The sequence below is a fragment of the Arvicola amphibius genome, chromosome 12 (assembly GCF_903992535.2).
Source record: "Arvicola amphibius chromosome 12, mArvAmp1.2, whole genome shotgun sequence".
NCBI classification, from domain to species: Eukaryota; Metazoa; Chordata; class Mammalia; order Rodentia; family Cricetidae; genus Arvicola; species Arvicola amphibius.
Window position 1 is genome coordinate 139,041,954 of NC_052058.2, and position 19,360 is coordinate 139,061,313.

At 45.9% G+C, this 19,360-nt stretch overlaps 1 protein-coding gene across 1 annotated transcript in view; it reads left to right on the forward strand.

Annotated features, from left to right (window-relative positions):
• The window catches only part of Cers3 (ceramide synthase 3), a 97,973-nt gene extending 81,332 nt beyond the window's left edge, over window positions 1-16,641 (forward strand). Inside the window, 1 exon segment of the mRNA XM_038314047.1 lies at window positions 16,282-16,641. Within this exon segment, the coding sequence (XP_038169975.1) occupies window positions 16,282-16,440 (159 nt within the window). The 3' untranslated portion in view covers window positions 16,441-16,641.
• Window positions 16,642-19,360: the final 2,719 nt, after the last annotated feature.

A 19,360-nucleotide genomic window follows, 5' to 3' on the forward strand; every position in this document is an offset into this window, starting at 1 on the left:
TGTATGTGCAGACCAGCTGTTTCTATGATTATTCATGAAACAACAGTGAATTCATAAATAGCTGCACTCAGTTGCTTGGCTTAAAAAATTTCAAATTAAAAATTGTTTTAGATTATATATTTATTTCCACAACAAAATAGAATCCCCATAGGCTTTTAGAGCTGGGAGGGACCTTAAATGGCCCACTCTGACTCCTCGCTCTTCTGCAGGCTTTGCTGTCCATCATGAGCGCACCACTCACCTTCACGTACGTTGGCTCTCTGAGTCTCCCCGTCACTTAATAAAGCCACTGTGGTCTTCCTGTTGTGGTGGAAGAGAGAAAGGCGGGGTGAAGAAGTTACACAGCAGCCCAAGGTCACACAGCAGTGAGAATGACCTTGTGAAGCCTGAGGAACTGGAGTCTGGTTACAAGGGTGAGCTCTCCGGCCTCTCCAGAGGGGCTCAGCTCTTTGACTTAATTGTCGTTCTCATCATTGCTTTACAAAACAATTGCTGAACAAACTCCAACTCCTCAGGGAGGGCACTTGAGACATTTTCATAAAGGCTGTCCATCCCATTCACGATTTTTTTTTCCAGCTTAACAGCCATGAATCTGTGGTTTTATAAGCCTTAAACGGTAGAATTGCTTAAGGAAACCAAAGTCGGAGAGACAAGTGCCTTGCTAGGTGTATGCAAATAAGGCAAGCAATGTTTGATGCCTGAGGGGCGGTGCCTGTGGAGGAACCACCTCTTCCTAGGACTCTGGTTTTTCGAGACAGGGTTTCTCTGTAGCTTTGGGGCCTGTCCTAGAACTCACTCTGTAAACCAGGCTGGTCTCGAACTCACAGAGATCCATCTGTCTCTGCCTCCCAACTACTAGGATTAAAGGCATGAACCACCACAACCAGCTTCCCAGCTTTCCAATACACAGCCTTCGGTGTTTCTGTTATTTTGCCCTTGGCCTGTAGTAGAGGAACACATACAATTGGAAACTGAGTTAAGTTACAGAGGAAGGACCCAACCACTTGAGATGGAAGCAGGGCTAATGGGAAGGGCTTGTGAGATAACAAAGAAACAGGGACACTGTGGTCATGCACGCACATCAGAACTGGAGCGAGACAGTGACCTGCTTCAGGATAGCATTATCCCAGCATTCTCTCATACTGACTTGTTCAGTATACTTTTGCAGCTTGGTATGTAAATTTGCTTGTTTCTGTGATTTCTCTTTCTGGTGGAACAGTGGTGTGATGTCCACATGCAAGCGCAGCAGCATGTCTCTGTTGCTGATAACACCCACATTAAGAGCTCTGAAGCTCTTAATCCCAAATAAGCCAGCCTCGGACAGGGGTAGTAGAACAGCTGTTAGCCTGTTCAGCACAGTCTGCTTCTTGGGATAGCGGTAAAGAAAGCAGCTGGATGCCAGAGCTGGCTGGGGATGGGCTCCCCAAGGAGCCTTCAGCTTCTGGGTGTCCATGTAGAATCTACAAGCCCTCCATCCCCAAAATTGCCTGCAGATTAGCAAGCCACAAGATGGTTTGCTGTGCTTGCTTTACTATGCATTAGCTCCATGTGCCCACTCTTCAGCTTCCTGCCTAGTGCTATTTTGGGTTTCAAAATGCCAGTGTTGTCAGATCTTTTTTTAATAAAGAATTTAATTGCATCTATTTATTTCATGTGTGCATTTATACATTTGTGGAAGTCAGAGGGCAAATTTCAGGAGTCTGTTCTCTCCTCCCACTACATGGGTTCCAGGGATTGGTGGCAGCTTACCTTTACCTGCTGAGCCATCTGAGCAGTTGGAAGTTCTTTACAGACACTAGACTAGTGAGATCATTTGCCCAATAGGAAGCCAGCTAAGCAGTTGCCAGAAATAAAACTATCAAAGCGAACATACCACAGATGGTTGTGCTGTTCACATCCAGGCTCTCCATCCTGTCCCCCAAATAGTGTCTCTCATAGCTCCTAGACCATGGGTCACATCTTGTTTCAGCTGGAAAGGACGATGAGGGTGGAGAAGACTTAGGCAAAAAGCAGGCAGAGACTTTCTGACATTGGTTGGACCCATGATTTAAAAATCATTTCATAAAAAGTACAATGAACTTCAATTCTGAAAGGAGCAGATAGTCACCATTTTCTTAGCAGAGAAATTTTCTTTCTCTCTTTCTCTCTCACACATAAATATTACATACACACAGAAAGAGATAGACAGACAGACAGACAGACAGACAGACAGACAGGCAGGCAGAGATAAAGTCAGTCTCCACACAGATGTCTCCTGTAGAATCTGAGCTTTAGACAAGGGACCAGACATAATTCATGGCTTGTTAATAAATCTACACATCCACATCAGGATGTGAATGTTTTACTAAGGGACTCTTGGGCCAAAGAGATTGGTAAAAGCCAGTGTGAGGGAGACTCCATGCTGGTCAGCACTGCCACATCCTGTGTCCACCTCCTCAGCCCCACTGAGTAAACCTCAGAGAGAGCTTTGAGTAGCACAAAGGAAATGCTATTCATGAGAACGTCGAGAAGGCAAACGAAATAGTCGTGAAGAGCTTTGCTTTGCTTTGTCATGCAGGCTCTGGTGGCTGTGATTTAGGAGGCAGAAGGCATGACCTGCGCTCTGTTCTAGGCACAACAGAAATGCCATCCATTTGCGGTGCTCTGGGCTCTCTGAGGGGCTGTGTTCTTGCAGTGGTGTTTCTTACCACACACAGGATCAGGAGATCCCAAGCAAAACAACTCTAGGCTGTAACTCTACGGCCCGTGGGCTTGCTGTTGTTCCCAACAACCAGTATGCACATCTGTGCTGATGTGAACCTGGAAACACAGTTATATTGTTCAGAGGCATGGGATTGGCTACCCTATGTCATAGCTGTGTCTGACCCATCTGACTCCACCAGGGCCCAGCTTCCATAGAGAAACATTCACCAATGTCAGAACTGGTACTATCCAGTAAGTGCCTAGGTAATGCTTGCATGGTTGCCTTTAATACACCTGAAACAAACAGACATACTTGGCCACTTATGTGAGTAGGAGATGGGCTGAAGGATATGAAGGAACTCCAGGCTTTCGAGAAGGTCTGTCTATCAAGAGAAGGATGAGGGGAAGAAAACTGTAACTGTTCAGGAGGCTGGAGGCAGTTTTCTTACTTACGTCAGTAGAGTGTGTATGTGTGTGTGTAAATGAGCATTTGGGGTACTCTGTGCTCCCACATCTGTGAGACGGCAAAGAGCACTGGACTGGGCCCTACAACAAAGGCCTCAGCCAACTCTTCAGAAAGCACCTAAGTAGCCACTCAGAGGTGTCCCCTTTGAGGCAAACCCAGCATTAGAATGTCACTGGCTATGTGCTGCCTTCTGCAGTGGAGCCTAACTCTGGACAAAATGGCATTCTGCAGTCCAGAATAACACACAGCATGAGCCAGCCACCACAGGGGTCATAATAGAACCTTGCTCCTGAAAGGCTTCTGGGCAGCACCACCATGTGACTTGTGCTTTCCCTGCTCAAACTGGGTTCCAGTGCCAAGAAAATTTGCTGTGCCTCACCTTACAAACTGGACCTAAGAAGACAAGAAGCTGTAGAACTCTCCTTCATTTCCCTTTCCCAAGACTCAGTGTGAGCTGCTGTCTGGGCTGAATCTAAAACCCATTGTTCTATGTGCCTGTCTAGCTTTTCTAGTTGCTTAAACTAGAAAAAAACTAGGCAAGGCAGTGTATCACCGTTCTCCTGTGACAGTCAGAATCAGAAGTCACAGTGTTGTCTTTTGAGTAACACATGGCTGTACACTTCAGAGGCTGCGTGTTTCTGTTTCCAGTGAAGTATGACGGTTGGGTGGCTCTTCGTTTCTGATTTTTCCCTCTAGGGCAATGCTGTCCAATAAACATAGATTCCAAGCTACACATACATTTTATTATAACAAAGCTTAAAAGTAATAAGAAGGAGAAAACGGTTTAGTACATAAAGCCCTTTGGCCAACAAGTATGAAGACCAGACTCTGGAATCCCAAAACCCACACAAAAGCCAGACAGCCTGCATGGAGACTGCCTGTAATCCCAGCTCTCAGGAGACAGACACAGGGGTCCCCCCATTCAAGCTGGCTAGCCAGGATAGACAGTCCACAAGCTCTGGACTTAATTTTGAGGCCCTATATCAATAATAAAATGAAAAGGGAAAGGGGAAGACACATGGATATCAACTTCAGGTCTCCATATACATGTGCACACGTGTGTATTTATGTCTGGCACCCATATATGTGGCTATACTCACACGAATACTTATACATATATGCATCCATACCATATATATACATGCAAAGATTAAAGATGTAAGAAAATAAGAGGCAAAATTAATTTTGATAATATCTTAGATGTACCAAGTTCTCTCTCTTAAGCTTCCCTATGGTTGCTGTATCACCGTCCTGCGGTTTGAGGTAGCCTGTGGGGTAGCGCAGCCCTAGCCTGGAGTTGATAGCTTCCCTTTCTCTTTGGGGATGACTCTCCTGTGCTTTTCCTGGCCTGCACTTCCATTCTGCTTGTCTCCACGTCTTTCTAGTCTCCTTCTCTCACTGAGGGCCGTGGGAACAGTGCTGGGGTTGGCGAAGCAATTTTCCTCTTCTCAGCCGTCTTCTTTCCAGAAAATAGCAATGGTGATTGTGCGTTGTTCCAGGGGAGCTGTGGGGGAGGGGCGGGAGCAGCTGGAAGGAGAGTCCCACCATTGTTCTTCCGTTCCAGAAGGCATCAAATGAGTTGACCTCTGTGCCTGACTGCGCCTGAGTCGTTTCTAATGACAGATGTCTTTCTCCCTGCCTTGAAAGCAGTATTTCCGGACTGACAGTGTCTCAGATGTGTAAGGCTTCACCACGTAGAACCACATGGCAGACCCTCAGAGATCACGATGGTGCCCTACACCAAGCCCAGTGCTGTTTCTGCAGGCAAATGGTGTTTGCCATGCCTCCTAAGGTCTACTTTGGAGTTGTCCCCCTGACCCACCCTGATGGTTCTGTGTTTTATACAGAGCCTGGAGTTGTGTTCCTTTTTGAGATCTAACCTAATACACAACCAGGCGGATCTCTTGGCTGTTTCCTGTCCCTCTACTACCAATGATGCACACATATGTATGTGTGCTGTCTGTGCATACTGAGTCAGAAATGGGTTGAGGGCTTCTGTGTTGCAGCCACATTGCCTTTCTGTGAGTTGTGTGGTGTTGGCCACTTGGAAGCTAACGAATGACTTCTGGCTAAGCTCTGCTTTGCTTGATCAAGTTGTCATTTAAATCTTTTGTTCAAAACCAAGGAAAGCATAGCGTTTGTGACAGAGGCCCAAGCAGTCATCTGTGAGGGCCTCTCAAGGACTTCCGGGCAGCTTGTGGGAAAGTTCTTACCATTTTACCAGCTCTGTCATCGGTCAATCAATCAGTCCTTACTTTTTCTCCCTGAAGAACAGAAAACAGAACTCAGGGCTTCATGCATACTGGACAGATGCTCAACCACTGAGCTACAGCCCCAGCCCCTGATATGTGGTGTTCATGGTTTTTTATGTATTCCTATTTAAGAACAATGTAGAATAAGGTATGCTGCACATACCGTGAGGATTCTAGAATTTCAGATTAACTGGCTCTGTGGACTACAGTGCACTAGGAAAGACTGTTAGACTTTGACCAAAGAATGCTTACAGCCAGGCCCCAAACCAGGCTAATTAAATCAACAAGACCTATGAAGTAGGACCCAGACCCTGGGATCCTTGACGGTCTCCTCCCTCAAGGGAGTGGCTAATGTACATCCCAGGCGAGGTCCACTAGGTTGAATAGTGAGAATAGTGTCTCCTCCATCACAAAGAGATGCTCGTGGATGTCCTTCCATTTCCTGGGTCTCCTTCCTAAAATCGGAGCTGTATGTACGTCAGACCTCTGTGACTCACCTTCAACAGTTCCCAAGCATGGACCTTTGGACAAAATCCTTTCTTTCTTGTTCCAGAAGGGATTTCTGCTCAATAGCAACAGCAGCAACAAAACTCTCGGAACGCAGCCGGAGCGCAGAAGAGAAAAGCAGAATTGTAAAAGAGCACGTTTTCCTAGGTAGTGAAGAGTGGGATTCGTTCTAGAAACTGATTCTTTTATTGTTCCTTTTTGAGACAGTCTCACCCAGTAGCCCAAGCTCAAGCTAGCCTTGAATTCACTCTGTAGCCAAGGCCAACCCTGAACTCCCTATGTGGCCCAAACTGTCTATAAAAACTTTGATCCTCCTGCCTCAGCTTACTGATTACAGGTGTGAGCCACTCTGACTAATTTATTAAATTATTTTTAGAACCATTTATTATATAAAGTGAAGCGTACTTATAAATTTTGAATTGCTTTTGTGGATTAGGTGGTTAATAAGAAGTATAGGGACTAAGTAAATCAAGATAATTTGAAATCATAGAAACACAAAAGGGTCCAGGTGACTCTTGGTTTCAACATTTCCTTTCCATGGAGAAAAACCATCTAGAAAGGGTTTGCAGCTTAGCAAACAACCTTTCTACAAAGACTTAGAAGCACAGCACCCCAGGGCTCACTGGGAGCCTCGTGGCTGAGCATCTGTGGAGCCTCCACAGCCACAGATGATTTGTGTGCACATCAAGTTTGAGAAGCATTGGTCTAGAAAATTCCACATCACCAAAAGAAAATGTCCATTTGTGGCCAGGGTTGAAAGAACCCAATTTAAATTTAGTGGAGTGCCAGCATGGAGAAATATAAAAAGCAAAAATACAACAGTCTGTTTTTCTGTGACCTTGTCAACTTGGATAATGAGAATTAATATAACAAAAAGGGAGGCATTTTGCTAGTAGCTTGGAAAATTGAACTCTTTGACTGAATGTGTTTCTTTTTTCATACAGTGAAAGCTAAGAGTTTGCTTTTAAAATAGCATAAAATGCTTATTATAGTCTTCTTTGTTTCACTGCCAAGTGCGGATTGAGACGTGGAGTCATTCGCAAAACAGTGGGACACTATGAGTCATTACAGCCTCCCAGGCTCCTGACGGTACTGCAGAGCCACAGATTCCCAAGCCCCGAGTTTAGTTACAGCGCTTCAAAAGCACAACTATGATCTTACTGAAGCCGTGGCTGCAAATGTCAAACCCTGAGAATGAGGGAGCCCTGCGAGCAGAGATGACTCATTTGCTGGGAGTGAGCATCCTATCTGTTGCATTAATGTGTGGGTTGTTTTGTTGTTGCTGCTTTTTCCTGGTAAGTTTATTTGGTTTGGTTTTCTGGAAGATATTTCTGAGAAATACCAATCAGGTCTTAACTAATAGACATAACATGTATAATTAATAAATCCTATACATTCTTGAATCAAAATGTACTAAAAATTATGCCAGAAGTTAAGGCAGAAGGATGACTACTCCGATGTGATTTTAATCAGTTAGTAGAGATGAAGAGGATTGAGTGTCTAGGAGTTACTGAGAGATGAGGCTGTGTTCCATGCGTTGTGCGATGCAAGGGTAGTTACTGTGTCATGTGAGGAGCAAAAGAAGGAAATGGGGTATGAGTCTGTTCTCCATTGCTTTAACAAGTGCCCAAGATTGGGCTCTTAGGGAAGAAAAGAACTTTCTTTAGCTTATGGTTTAACAGCTGAAAGTCTGAGACCAGCCACTGGGAGGACCTCCCCACCCTCTGTAGGCCACACCCTCAAAGGTTGCAGGACCTCTTGCCAGCAGTGTACTCAGAGGATGCTTTCATTGCATGTATGAGCCCCTTGAGGGTGCTCTGCGGCCAAATCACAAGTGGGGATATTTAACTGGGAGAGGACTTAACCATCTTTAGCTATTTAAAAAATAACAACTGTTTGAAATAAGTGTACTTTTTTTCCCAGCTAACCCAAAGTGGGGTGGGACTTGAAATCATAAGTAGAAACTGCAAGGAGACAGATTTCAGTACTGTTATTAAATACACACGCACACACACACACACACACACACACACACACACACGAAAAACGAAACAGGGACCGGTGGTGCCTGGATACCCCATGCGCAGGGCTGGGTCCATCTTTTGCTTGGGTTTTCCTGAAGAACACAGAAGCTTCAGATAGAAACTAAGCTGGACACCTTCAAGGTCCCTTTCAATCCTAGAGGCCTCCAAAGAATGCTTTTCAATATGTAACCCTCCTCCTACATCTCACGTGACACCACTGAACTCCGGGCCACTAGCATTTCTTCCTACTCTGTGGCTGCTCTGAATCTCTCTAACAGCTTCCACTCTGCAGCAAACAGTGCTAGGGGCACAGGAGCTTCCTTAAGCCAGTAAGCAAGCACGTGATGGCTCATGAGCTAGCCATGTGCCATACAGAACCCCTGAATGGATTAATAACTCTCTACTTGAGCTAAGGGAGCCTGCATAGGGTATACATATTTCTTACTGGCTTGGCCCATAATATACCCCCAGGATGACCAACACCAACCGAGATACTTCATTCCCTACCCCATTCCCACCATACAGTATATAAGACCCCGGACAAGCAGCACAGGAGTGTCTCTCTCCCTTGGAACTTTCTCACTCTTAGGAGTTCTTTCTTCCTCTTTCTTAATAAATCTACATTTGCTTTAGTTTTCCTTATCTGAGTTTCCTTATTCCTCTTGGAATAAGACTTCAAACTTAGAAGGCACTGGCCTGCAGCTTTGATGACCACTGAATTTTCAAGACCCTAGTCCCTGCCTCCCCAAGATTAGCCAACCAAGAGCCAAGAAAGGCTCCATTACACTCAAAACTAGACATGGCTATTTTAAATACAGCAGTCTCCTCATTGGAGCTGAAGTTCACTGGAGACAGGTGCGTTCTCTGTCCTGTCACTGACAAGTCCCTGATACAGTGAACAGTCCTTCCCAATAACTTCCTGTTGAACTTTGAAGCAAATCTGAAACCGTGACCTGGATTGTCTTTGCCAACAAGCTGTTGCTTCTGCCTGAAATGCTCTTTGCCCGCCTGTTCACTGCCGCTGCCACTTAAACGCCAGGTCACCTTGTTGGGTCTTATGCAGAGCCAATCATGTTGGTGCTAGGCACTCTCACTTGCCCCTCCATGCGTGCCCCTTGCTGTCTGCAGGGAGCTCAGGATCCAGCTGCTTGCCACACAGCTTCCTGTCGCCAAGGCTAGCTGGTACATTTATGAGAGAGAGTTCCTCAGAGAAGAAAATGGGTCAAGGTTTCTTCTTACTGAAACAGCTCCATTCAGCCTATAATCAGAGCCCAAGACTATAGCTCCAGCTTCACCCATGGTCCTGAAAATTACACGCATCTGGTACACTGGGGTAACTGAGGTGGGACACACTCACCCAAAGCAGAAAGAAATGAGCACAGCAACTTTAGGTGCCCAGGGGACTAATGATTCAGTATCGCTTCTACCCCTTCCGTGGCTCCTGGGTTGGGAATTTCCGGTATAGACCAGCTTCAAATAATGGCCAGGCATAATATTTCGGAATTTTCCTTATTCAGAAACCTTGCCAACAATAGCATCCTTGCTCCTCGGAGATGGGGAACTGACACTCTCCAGCAGGAAGTGTCCAAGTGTCTGTCCGACTGCCAAGGTCTGCAGATCTGTAGGTGTCAAGGGACCAAAACACATTCAGCCATGCCTCAGCTCAGCTGACCGCTATACTGCTCCATCCAAGGCCACAGGCCAGTTCTGAAGCTGAAACCTGGTCATAGAGATTTGATATAGGTAGGAAGTGGCTGAGACCATTTCTGGAAAGCTGATGATTGCAGGGCCTGGATCAAAGTGCCCATCTGAGTGTAGCTGACTGGAGAACAAAGAACTTGATGAGGTTGTTGGACAGCTGAGAAACTGGCTAGCTTGAATATTTGAATCTGAAGCCCAGAGGACAGGTCCCTGTTTTGGATATGAATTTCTAATTCATCTACACTGAAATGGTGCTTAAGTTTCGCTGGGTTATAGATTCGTTTCTTCACTTACTCACTGAATAGATAACTGAATGCCTGCCATGGACGCAATGAAATCATTCAGGAGAAAATAGCAAAGTAAGATAGGTTAGTTCATTCCAGTGTGTTCCAACTCTTCCTGTTCCCTCTCCCCCCCACCTCTTCTGAAGAGGTGTGCACTCTTGAGGGCAGTGTGTTTCTACCCGTGTTTTTGTATTGTGACTGTGTTTGGATATAAGCACAGACACAGTGTTTTTAAACTATCCACAAGTGGCGTTCTCTAGTATACAGACCCTGCACCTGTCCTTCGCTACTAGTGGGCATGATTGTGGGCTCCTCAACTGGCTTTGCCAGGCAAATTTCCTGGATGCTGCCAATGGATGCTTCAAGACTCGTGGATGAGATTTCTCCTTCCTTCATCCTTTCATCCTCTTCAACTTGCTTTTTTTTTTCTTTTTTTTAAACATCACTTTCCCACGATTGCCAGTTTGATGACAGAGGCTTCACCTTGTATGGCTGCATTCGTCCATGAGCGAGCACCTTGTGCAGTTTGTCAGTCTTTGGTGCTGTGCCCTCTTCAGTCCGCCCACTCACACCCTCCGCTTTCCTGTCAGGACCAAGTTTTCCATTCTCAATAGCACATGTAGATTCTATGGATTTGTTTTTGAAATTGTGAAAACTAATATTTGAACAAACCGTACCATTTAAGTTTTAAAACAAAACTTCTGGGGTTCATCCTGTTGTGCCAAGATACTCTCCTGTCTTAAATCCCAGGAGATTTGTTCTTTGTGTTGACAGTATTTCTGCTTACCTCTGCTCAGGTAGGGTAGGGGTGAGGAACTTTGAGTAGGCACAGTATTGCCAGTTAGAGAGCACTGCAATTCAGAGCATTAATGTTCAGAGCAAAGTGTATTTATCTAGTGAAGTCATTCTGTCCTCATCTCTAGCTGATGATCCCCAGAGGCTGGTGTTGTCATCTGTTTTAGATCCTCCAAAGGCTGTGCAGAGACCCTGTGCTTTTTGTTTGTGTAGTTTGAAGAGAGGGAGGGAGGGAGGGAGGGAAGTAGGGAGGGAGGGAGGGAGAGAGGGAGGGAGGGAGGGAAGAAAGAAAAAGAGAGAGAGAGAGAGAGAGAGAGAGAGAGAGAGAGAGAGAGAGAGAGAGAGAGAGAGAACCAGAAGCTTCCCAGTATGCTCAGGGCTGTGCTGTCCCTGCGCTATGTCACCAGGAAGGGCCTGAAATCTCTCGTTTTTATCAACTTTAGAAAATGAAGACACCATTCAGGGTCTGTCAAGCCTTAAAACTAATCTTTGAAGCTCATTGACAAAAGTCTCTAAGTCTTTGTAAAATGAAAGAACTGCTTCAGGAATTAGAAATAATCAAATAACCGATTATAATTTAATAGTTCAATAATTAAATTACAGCTAAATGAAATTTTGATTATAACTTCATTTGGTTTTGTTCATAATTTAGGAAAACAAAAGCCTCCTACTTTACATCAGTGAGTTGGAGCTGTATAAAAGAAACTTTTGTCTCTGCCCCTGAACCTGAAGAGAAAGCATCTTGTTTACATGGACCAGCACAAAAAAAGCTGCCTGGGTATTTTTTTTTCCCCTTCTGCAGATAAGGAACTTTGACCAGGTCATTCTTGAGGCCATGTCTGTCCAAATGCTGCAGCTAAGTACCTTGAAAAAAGCAAAACTGGAGATGTTACTTCCACATTTCCAGATTTACCCCTGACATACACCTGGGAAGGCAGACATGCAACTGCGCGCAGCAGATGCGCACCTCAGTGGTGTCAGAGGGCACAGAACCCCACACTCTGGGCACATGTCTCTGCTAGCGAGTCCTGGAGACCACTCAATAGGAAAAGAGCAGTCTCTTTAACGAGTTGTTGTGGGGAAATTGGACGTTCACATGCCCAAGACTGGAACTTGACTCTCAGGTCCCGGAATGAGCTAGTCTTTGAATGCATTCATCTTTCTGCCCCCGCTTCTGTGAGGAACAATGTTGTTTGGGATAGAACTTAAGCAAGAAGGTCAAATTTAGACTTTTCTCTTTCTGCTACTGTATGGGATGCTCCCACCTTGTCCTTGGGTTTTCTTCATAATGACTATTATTTCATGTTTGTCCGGTCTGTCCTTTGAATGCAATCCTTCTCTGCCTACACGGCATGCCCAATTAATACATCTGCCAGAAATCGGTCCTGGTTAGTGATATGAGGACCGCAGAGCTCAGTTGACGAAGCCAGTGGCTCCTTCCTCACCGCACAGTTCTCCTGGGCCTTTTCTGAGGACAGAGGGCTTGTTGGCAGGGAACTTGTTAAAAGACCTGAAAGAATTGATTTTCATCCATCTTAAAATTGTGGAATGAGGATAATGGTTTATTATAAAGAACCCAGACCATTTTTGGAGAAAGGCCAACTTAATGCTAGAATGGTTTTTGCTAATTCTAGGAGCAAGTGATCTCAAATGGTCAGAATATCAACAGATAGTCTTTAGTGGGGATTGCCAAGGCCTTGGGGTGGGGGTGGCAGATGAGGAGCATGTGCTCGTAGGCCTTGGTGAGCATAGGCTCCGTGCAGAGTCCCCACAGCCGTGTGGCTGCTGATGCACAGATCCACCCTCCACTCTTTATATGCTACTCTTTCTTGGGCATTTAGTGATTTATAGACAGTCCAGGGCCACCAATCTGCATGAGACAAGTTCTAGTAGGACAAACATAGAAGCCGGCGTGTGAGTTGGACTGCAACAAGTGAGAAGCATGGCAGAAACCAATGGAGCTGGGTGGTTCCAAGGATGCATGGCAAGCATTGACTCTCAAAGCACACAGGTAGTGTCCAGAACACTGATCTTTACCATACGGGTACACTCCTGTTGGATTTGTGTTTCTATTGGGTATTTTAGTTGCCTGAAGGCTTCACAGTTGTAATTTAGTTCCTAGAATATAGACTGTGGTCCTTATCTTAGCTTTTCTAACTCCAGCTCATTAGAAGAGCTCCATTTCTCTAGCATCCCTTAGCCGGTGTCTTAGCAAATGGGACCTTGTAAATCATTAATAAGCTACAAAATCTACCCCTAAATCTTGAACATTTGTGTGTGTGTGTGTGTGTGTGTGTGTGTGCGCGCGCGCGCGTGCATGTATATGTGCTAGTGTATGTTGTGTTGCGTATGTCTGTCTGTGTGTGTGTGCGCGCGCACGCACACACATGCATGCGCACACGTGTGTAAGTGTGCTCACCACAGCATATATATGGAGGTCAGAGAACCACCTCAGGTGTCCACCCTCACCTTCCACCTTGGTTGAGACAAGGTTTTTTCTAATTACCCACCCCTGCATAAGCCAGGCTGGCTGGCCCACAAGATTCTGGGGACTCCCATCTTGCCATAGGAACATGGAGGTAGCAGACTAGTTAGCTTCCATTGCTGGCTTTAAGCAGGCTTTGGAGCATCCGAACTGAGATCATGAGGGTTACTCAGCAAGTGCTTTAACCACTGAGTCATCTCCCAAACCTTGAACACCTCTCTTCAGTGGTTTGTTTGTTTGCTTGAGACAATGTCTCATTACATAACCTTAGATGACCTGGAACTTACACTGTAGATTAGGCTGGCCTTGAACTCATGGAGATCCACCTGCCTCTGCCTCCTGAGTGCTAGAATTAAAGGCCTGTTCCACCATACTCAGATGAACAACCATTTTCATTGAAATATAATGAACATGTCAGTGGTTGTCTAGCCTAATAAAAATATGTATTATGGAATGTTTTCACTATTTTTAATTTTCTGCCTAAAAGCCAACCCTGATGGTATCAAGGGCAAGGTCAGAATGGGTGTGAGGAGGGGTGAGGAGGCAGCCAGTGCCCAGGCAGGGAGGAAAGACTGACTCCCTCAGAGCTGGCTCACAGGCCTCCTGGGTCCACTTTCTCTCCCAGTACTTACACCACCAGACTTGTCCAGCAGGGGACTGTAGAGTATCATGTTTGTGCCCTGTCTGACTCCAAGCTGTGTGGTGGCTTTGTTAAAGTCACTTCCTTGCCCCAGCTCCCCTACACTCACCAACATTAATCCTGTCTGTTAAATCAAGGTTATGGTTCCTATGTACAATGATTGTGATGGGGAATTTTACTATTCATACGGACTGCTCAGTCCAGCCTGCTCCTTCAAAAGCCCTTTGAAAGTCAGCACTGCTATTTATACTAAAGATGTCACATGTAAAATCATTAATATTTGAACAGCAGACTTTTCGGTCTATATTATCAGACCTTGTATTGCACACAAGCACCTGCATATTAATCTCGCAGCGTCCTATCAGGAAATCCACAGGACTCTTGTCTGGCCTCTGACTTACAGAGTCAGTGATTCTCAGTTCTACCAGACTCACAAGCCTTTACTAGCCTAGGTGTTGTAATCCACCGCTAAACATAATTTCAAACAATAGCACAATGCCACATCCATCGTAAAAGCATAGCAATGAAAGACATTTCCACCAACTTCGTACATTGTGCACGTGACAAAACACGTCTGACAGATACTTGTGCCTTCACGACAACTAAATGCCCAGTGACTAATGCTTTACTTAGAAAAAAACGTTGTTTCCTTTTATTTTTATCTTCATTTTCTTCAAATATTAATATATTTTTAATCAAGTCTACCCCTCATTCCCCCTTTCAGTCCCTTTTAGCTCCTTGCCCTTTCTCTCCCTCCTAGTATCATGTCCTCTCTCTCTCTCTCCCTCCCTCTCTCTCCCTCCTCTCCACCTATACCTATCTACCCATCCATCCAAACCCACTGAGTCTATTACTTTTGCCTGTATACACATTGGTGTCCACTGTAGCATGGGTAAATTATTAAAGACCTTGCCTCTGAGGAAAACTGACTTTTTCTTCCTTGGCAGCCACCTACTGCTTCTCAACTAAGTGTAGATCCTTGTGAGCCCCACCACCCATCCGTGCTGGAGTATTGTCTAGGCAGATCATGTCCAGGTCTTATGCAAGCAGCCACAGCTACTTTGAGCTCGTGAGTGCAATGCCCATCAGGTACAGAAGACCCTTGTCTCTTGCCAGAGGCTCTGATAGTCTTTCTGTACCTTCTTCTGTGACAGTCCTGAGCCCTGAAGAGAGGACATGTGATACAGATGTCCTGTGAGCATTCCACAGTCACTTATCCCCTGTGCTTTGATCCTTTGTGGGCTTCTGAGTTAACCTCCATCCACTGCAAAAAAAAAAAAAAAAAAAAGCCTGTCTGGTAAGGTGTGTGAGCTGGGCTAATCTTTGGGTTTAAGAATAAATATTTAGAAGGCAGTTGGCTACTCTATCAACTTAGCAAGATGATAATAGTGGGTTCTCCCCTCTCTAGCCATGCATCCTTTGCCAAGTTTGCAGTAGCAAGCATGGGTTTCTTCCTGTTAAGCACCTTGAAATCCAATCAGATAGTTGTTGTCCCCCGCCCACAAGACACTCAGGTCACTATGGCGCCTATGAGCCCCTGACATCCTGCCAGACAAACTGTTCTTGTCGTTCAGGCAAGCCTGTTGCTGTCTTTCTCTCCTGGTAACCTGCCTAGCATCTTGCAACACTATGAAAGCTGGCCTTCCAGGAGGAAGCCTCCAGGTCAGAACCAGACTGAGTTTTCCCAGTCCTGTGACCGTAGTGTATACTGTCTTCAACAATGGGGTCTTACCCACAAATTCCATGGACAACTAAGTACAATGGTGATAGTTTGTACTTTTCAGATCTGGGACCCCCTGATCAATAACTCAAAGGGAAAGAGACCATACCCAGGATGAGGCTTTTGTTTAATGATTGCTTTCTAAAGAAAAAATTCATGCATTATTAACAAAATAGATGTTTTAAAATTACACTGCTGTGTGAGTGTGGACCGTGGTGGGCATGTGTGATCCAGGAAAACATGGAGTCGGTTCTCTCCTTTTACCCTGTGGGGCCTGGGCATCAAACTCAGGTCGCCATAATCAAACTTTTATTTTTAAAACATTTTTAGATTTATTTTGTTACAAATGTTCTGCCTTCATGTAGGTTCATACATATGTGCACCGTGTGTGTGTGTCAGGTGCCCATGGAGGCCAGAAGAGGGCATCAAATCCCCTGGAAGTGAGTTACAGAAGACTGAGCCACCATGTAGGCGCTGGGAACAGAACCCTGGTCCTCTGCAAGAGCCACAGTGTCCTAACCTGCTGGGCCTGCTCTCCCGCCCCACGTTTCTCAGCCTTTAATGTCTGTCTCTGGCTCATGCGCTGGCGTGCCTCTGTGAAGGCTGGCCCTGTGGGTAGCAGGGCTCTTTGATGGAAGCAGCTTTCCAACCTAGACCTGTATGCATGCACATTTATGAAATCTTCCAGAAGGCTGTCACTCACGGCCCATTCTTTCCTTTCCTAGAGCATTCAGGATGTGAGAAGTGATAATGAAGAAGAGGAGGAGGAGGAGGAAGAGGAAGAGGAAAATGAGGAGAACACCAACAGCACAGGGCCGGAGTATCTGAAGAATGGCCTTGGGACCAACAGCCGTCTCGTTCCCAATGGCCAGCACACTCGCTAGCTCGAAGCTCTGGAACTCCATGGCACAGTATGCCGCCAGGTCATTGGAAGCCTGCTCTCCAGCCCACTGCTGTGGACACACAGCGACCCCAGTTTTTCCTTCTTATTTTATTTTATTTTACTTTATTTTGTTTTATTTTAGATGAAGTTTCCTATGTTGCCCAAGCTGGGCTCCAACTCAGCCATCCTGCCTTGTGATAAAATGTTCAAAAGTAAATTCCCGTGGGGCTCAAAGCAGCTGGGCTCAGGCTGGCCAGGGAGTGCGGACGTTTCTCCTCACAGAATCTGAGGCAGGCTTGACTTTCTCAGGAACTCGTTTTGTCTAAACTTTCTCACCTTCTCACCTCACCCTTGTTCAGGGTGGTTTGACAATTGCCCAGGAAACCCACTTTCTCCAGGTCACATAGCACCTCGTCTTCCAAAATTGTGTTTGACGGGGCAAGAGGGCAGTTGCAGAACCACAGGAGAGGACAGGCTTCCGGGGCCCACGGGCCACTGTGGGGCCTAGGTGCTTCCCTCCACAGGGCCTCCTCTCTCCACAGGGCCTCTGCTGGATCTGCTCTGCTACCTCACAGGGCTGGAGTAAGGAGCAAGGGAGATCATAGAAGTGGGGTACCTGTGTCTCCTGCAGGTGTCAGTGGCCCTTAGTGCACTATGATCCCAGCTTTGACAAATAACCCTAGCTGAAGCTGGTGTGAAGAGACCCCATTTAAAAATGGCTCTTAGTGTATAAGGTTCGCAGAGATACAAACACCCAGAAGTCTGTTTCCATTTGGACTGATAACTGTGTTGTCCCCAGGAGTACTTAGATGACCCCAGAGCCCTCCTGGCAGGGTCCTGGGGCCAAGGGAAGGGAGCATTACTGGGAAGCTGCCCTGTGCTGCTGGCCCTGAGCCCTTCCTCCAGCCTGAAGAGATGCCATGGGCTGTGAAGGTTGCTTTGAAGCCTCTGAGGGGAGTTGGGACCCAAGTGAGGTCGCTCACTGAGCCATACCACTTTGGAAGCCAGCCCCAGGGTAGCAGACATGGGCGCTTCCTGCTCTGAAGGAATTCTTGGAAGAGTAGAAAGAGGAAGCCACAATCTGACTGTTGAACAATGAAGCAGCCAGCAGGCCACCAGGCACCCTCGGTAGCAAGGGTCCTGTCACACTGAATGGTCTGAGAGTTTCAGATTTTAATGTAAAAATGGTGTGTTTTAAACTCTTTAGGCTAAGCAAAAACAAGCAGACAGAAACTCTTCCGAATTCTGTTCCCATCAAAATGTCTTGTTAAAGGATTGTAGGAGAAACAAATCTCAAATTAGTATTTGTTTTTCTGAGCACACCACCATGTGTGTTATGTCTGTGATGTGATCTCGTATCTACAGTGTCTCTACTCACCTTAGGGCATAGCTGTTGGTTTATTGTTCTTTCTTTGGTGGAAGGTCACACTAAAAAAATGTTTTTTATGTGTCCAGTTAACAAAGTATTTTTCTAGATTTATTTTAGTTTTCTTTCACTGCAGAACCTTCTCTTGCTTACAGTGAAACATGGTTTATTGATGTACCTTCAAACTTCTTTTTCTGCGTTTGACCGTGGAAGGTAAAGCTGATATGTTAATTTTCAGCTCTCAAATAGCTCAAAGCACTATACTTCAGAAGAGATAGAGGTGCACTCTACAGCAGTATTTGGGGGCTCCTGTGGTAACCCCCTTTCCTATAGTGAACAAGGGTTCGGAACCATACAAGGTGACTTTGTAAACTTCTAAACCACAGTGACTTACAATAAAACGGAAATGAACCCCCAGTGCGTGATGACTGAGTAGTTTCTGTACACATCATATGGCCTCAGAGAGAGAACTAAAGATCTATAAGGAACACACCCATTTTTTGGAAAGATCGTGCTGGAATTGTGAGGCAGGCTTCAGAGAAGGTATCCTGTGCAGACATTTATCCTGCAGGCCTTGGGGTTCCAGCTGGCAAAGCCCTGGCCCAACAGGGTAGAGGGTTGGCTTTTGGGGCCTTTTGCACATCTAAATCTAGACATCTCAGACACATGAGGACACATGTTTACTGTTGTGCCTGTAAGACTGAGCTTGCTGGCTGAGACAGAGAGCCATTCGGGGCCTGAAGGGATGGCCCCTGGGTCATGTGCAGACAGCACAAGTGGCAAGAAAGCTGGGGAGGTAGCAAAGCGGGTTCAGATCCCCAGCACCCATGTAAAGAAAGGCTGGGCATGGCTGTGTGTGCCTGTAACCCCAATAGGAGGAGGGGGACAGAAGCGAGGATTGCTGGGGCTTTGCTGGCCACCAGTGTAGCTTCAGATTCAGCCAGAGACCCTGTCTCAAGCTGTAACGTGGCCAAGCAGGACACATGGTGCCTTCCGTGCTTACTTGCACAAGAACATAACACACACACACACTCACATTGCATGTGTGCAAAAAAGGAAAGAAAACAGATAATAGGCAGACCCTGAAGAAATTTTTATGGCCGTGTTTTCCATATCTGCCATCAAAAGCTGTAGGATGATTATATGCTGTCCATCAGATTGTCCATGGAGCACTTACTTAAAAGTCTGCTGCCTGCCTGCTGCAGTTCCAGATACTCCTGGGATGAGAAACAAATCTCCGCTTTAGCAGAGTCTCCGTCCTCGGAGAGCAGTTCAGCGCCGCTGGTTTATTACGGGTAGCAGTTTTGTGTACTCAGAGGTGGGGCAAGGCAGAGGTGCTGAGTGCTTAGTGAGGCAGGAAAGGAGGAAAAGCAGCAGGTGAAGCAAACCTAGGGCGGCAGCTGTGATGGGGATTTCAACAGGAGCTTCTCGGGAAGCACCGAAGGGAAAAATGGAGCTCCTGGTTAGATTTTTTTTAGACAACCTGTTGCTTATTTCATTTCATTGATCACCTTTCAACGATATATTGCTTTGAAGACATGCAGTATAAATATTG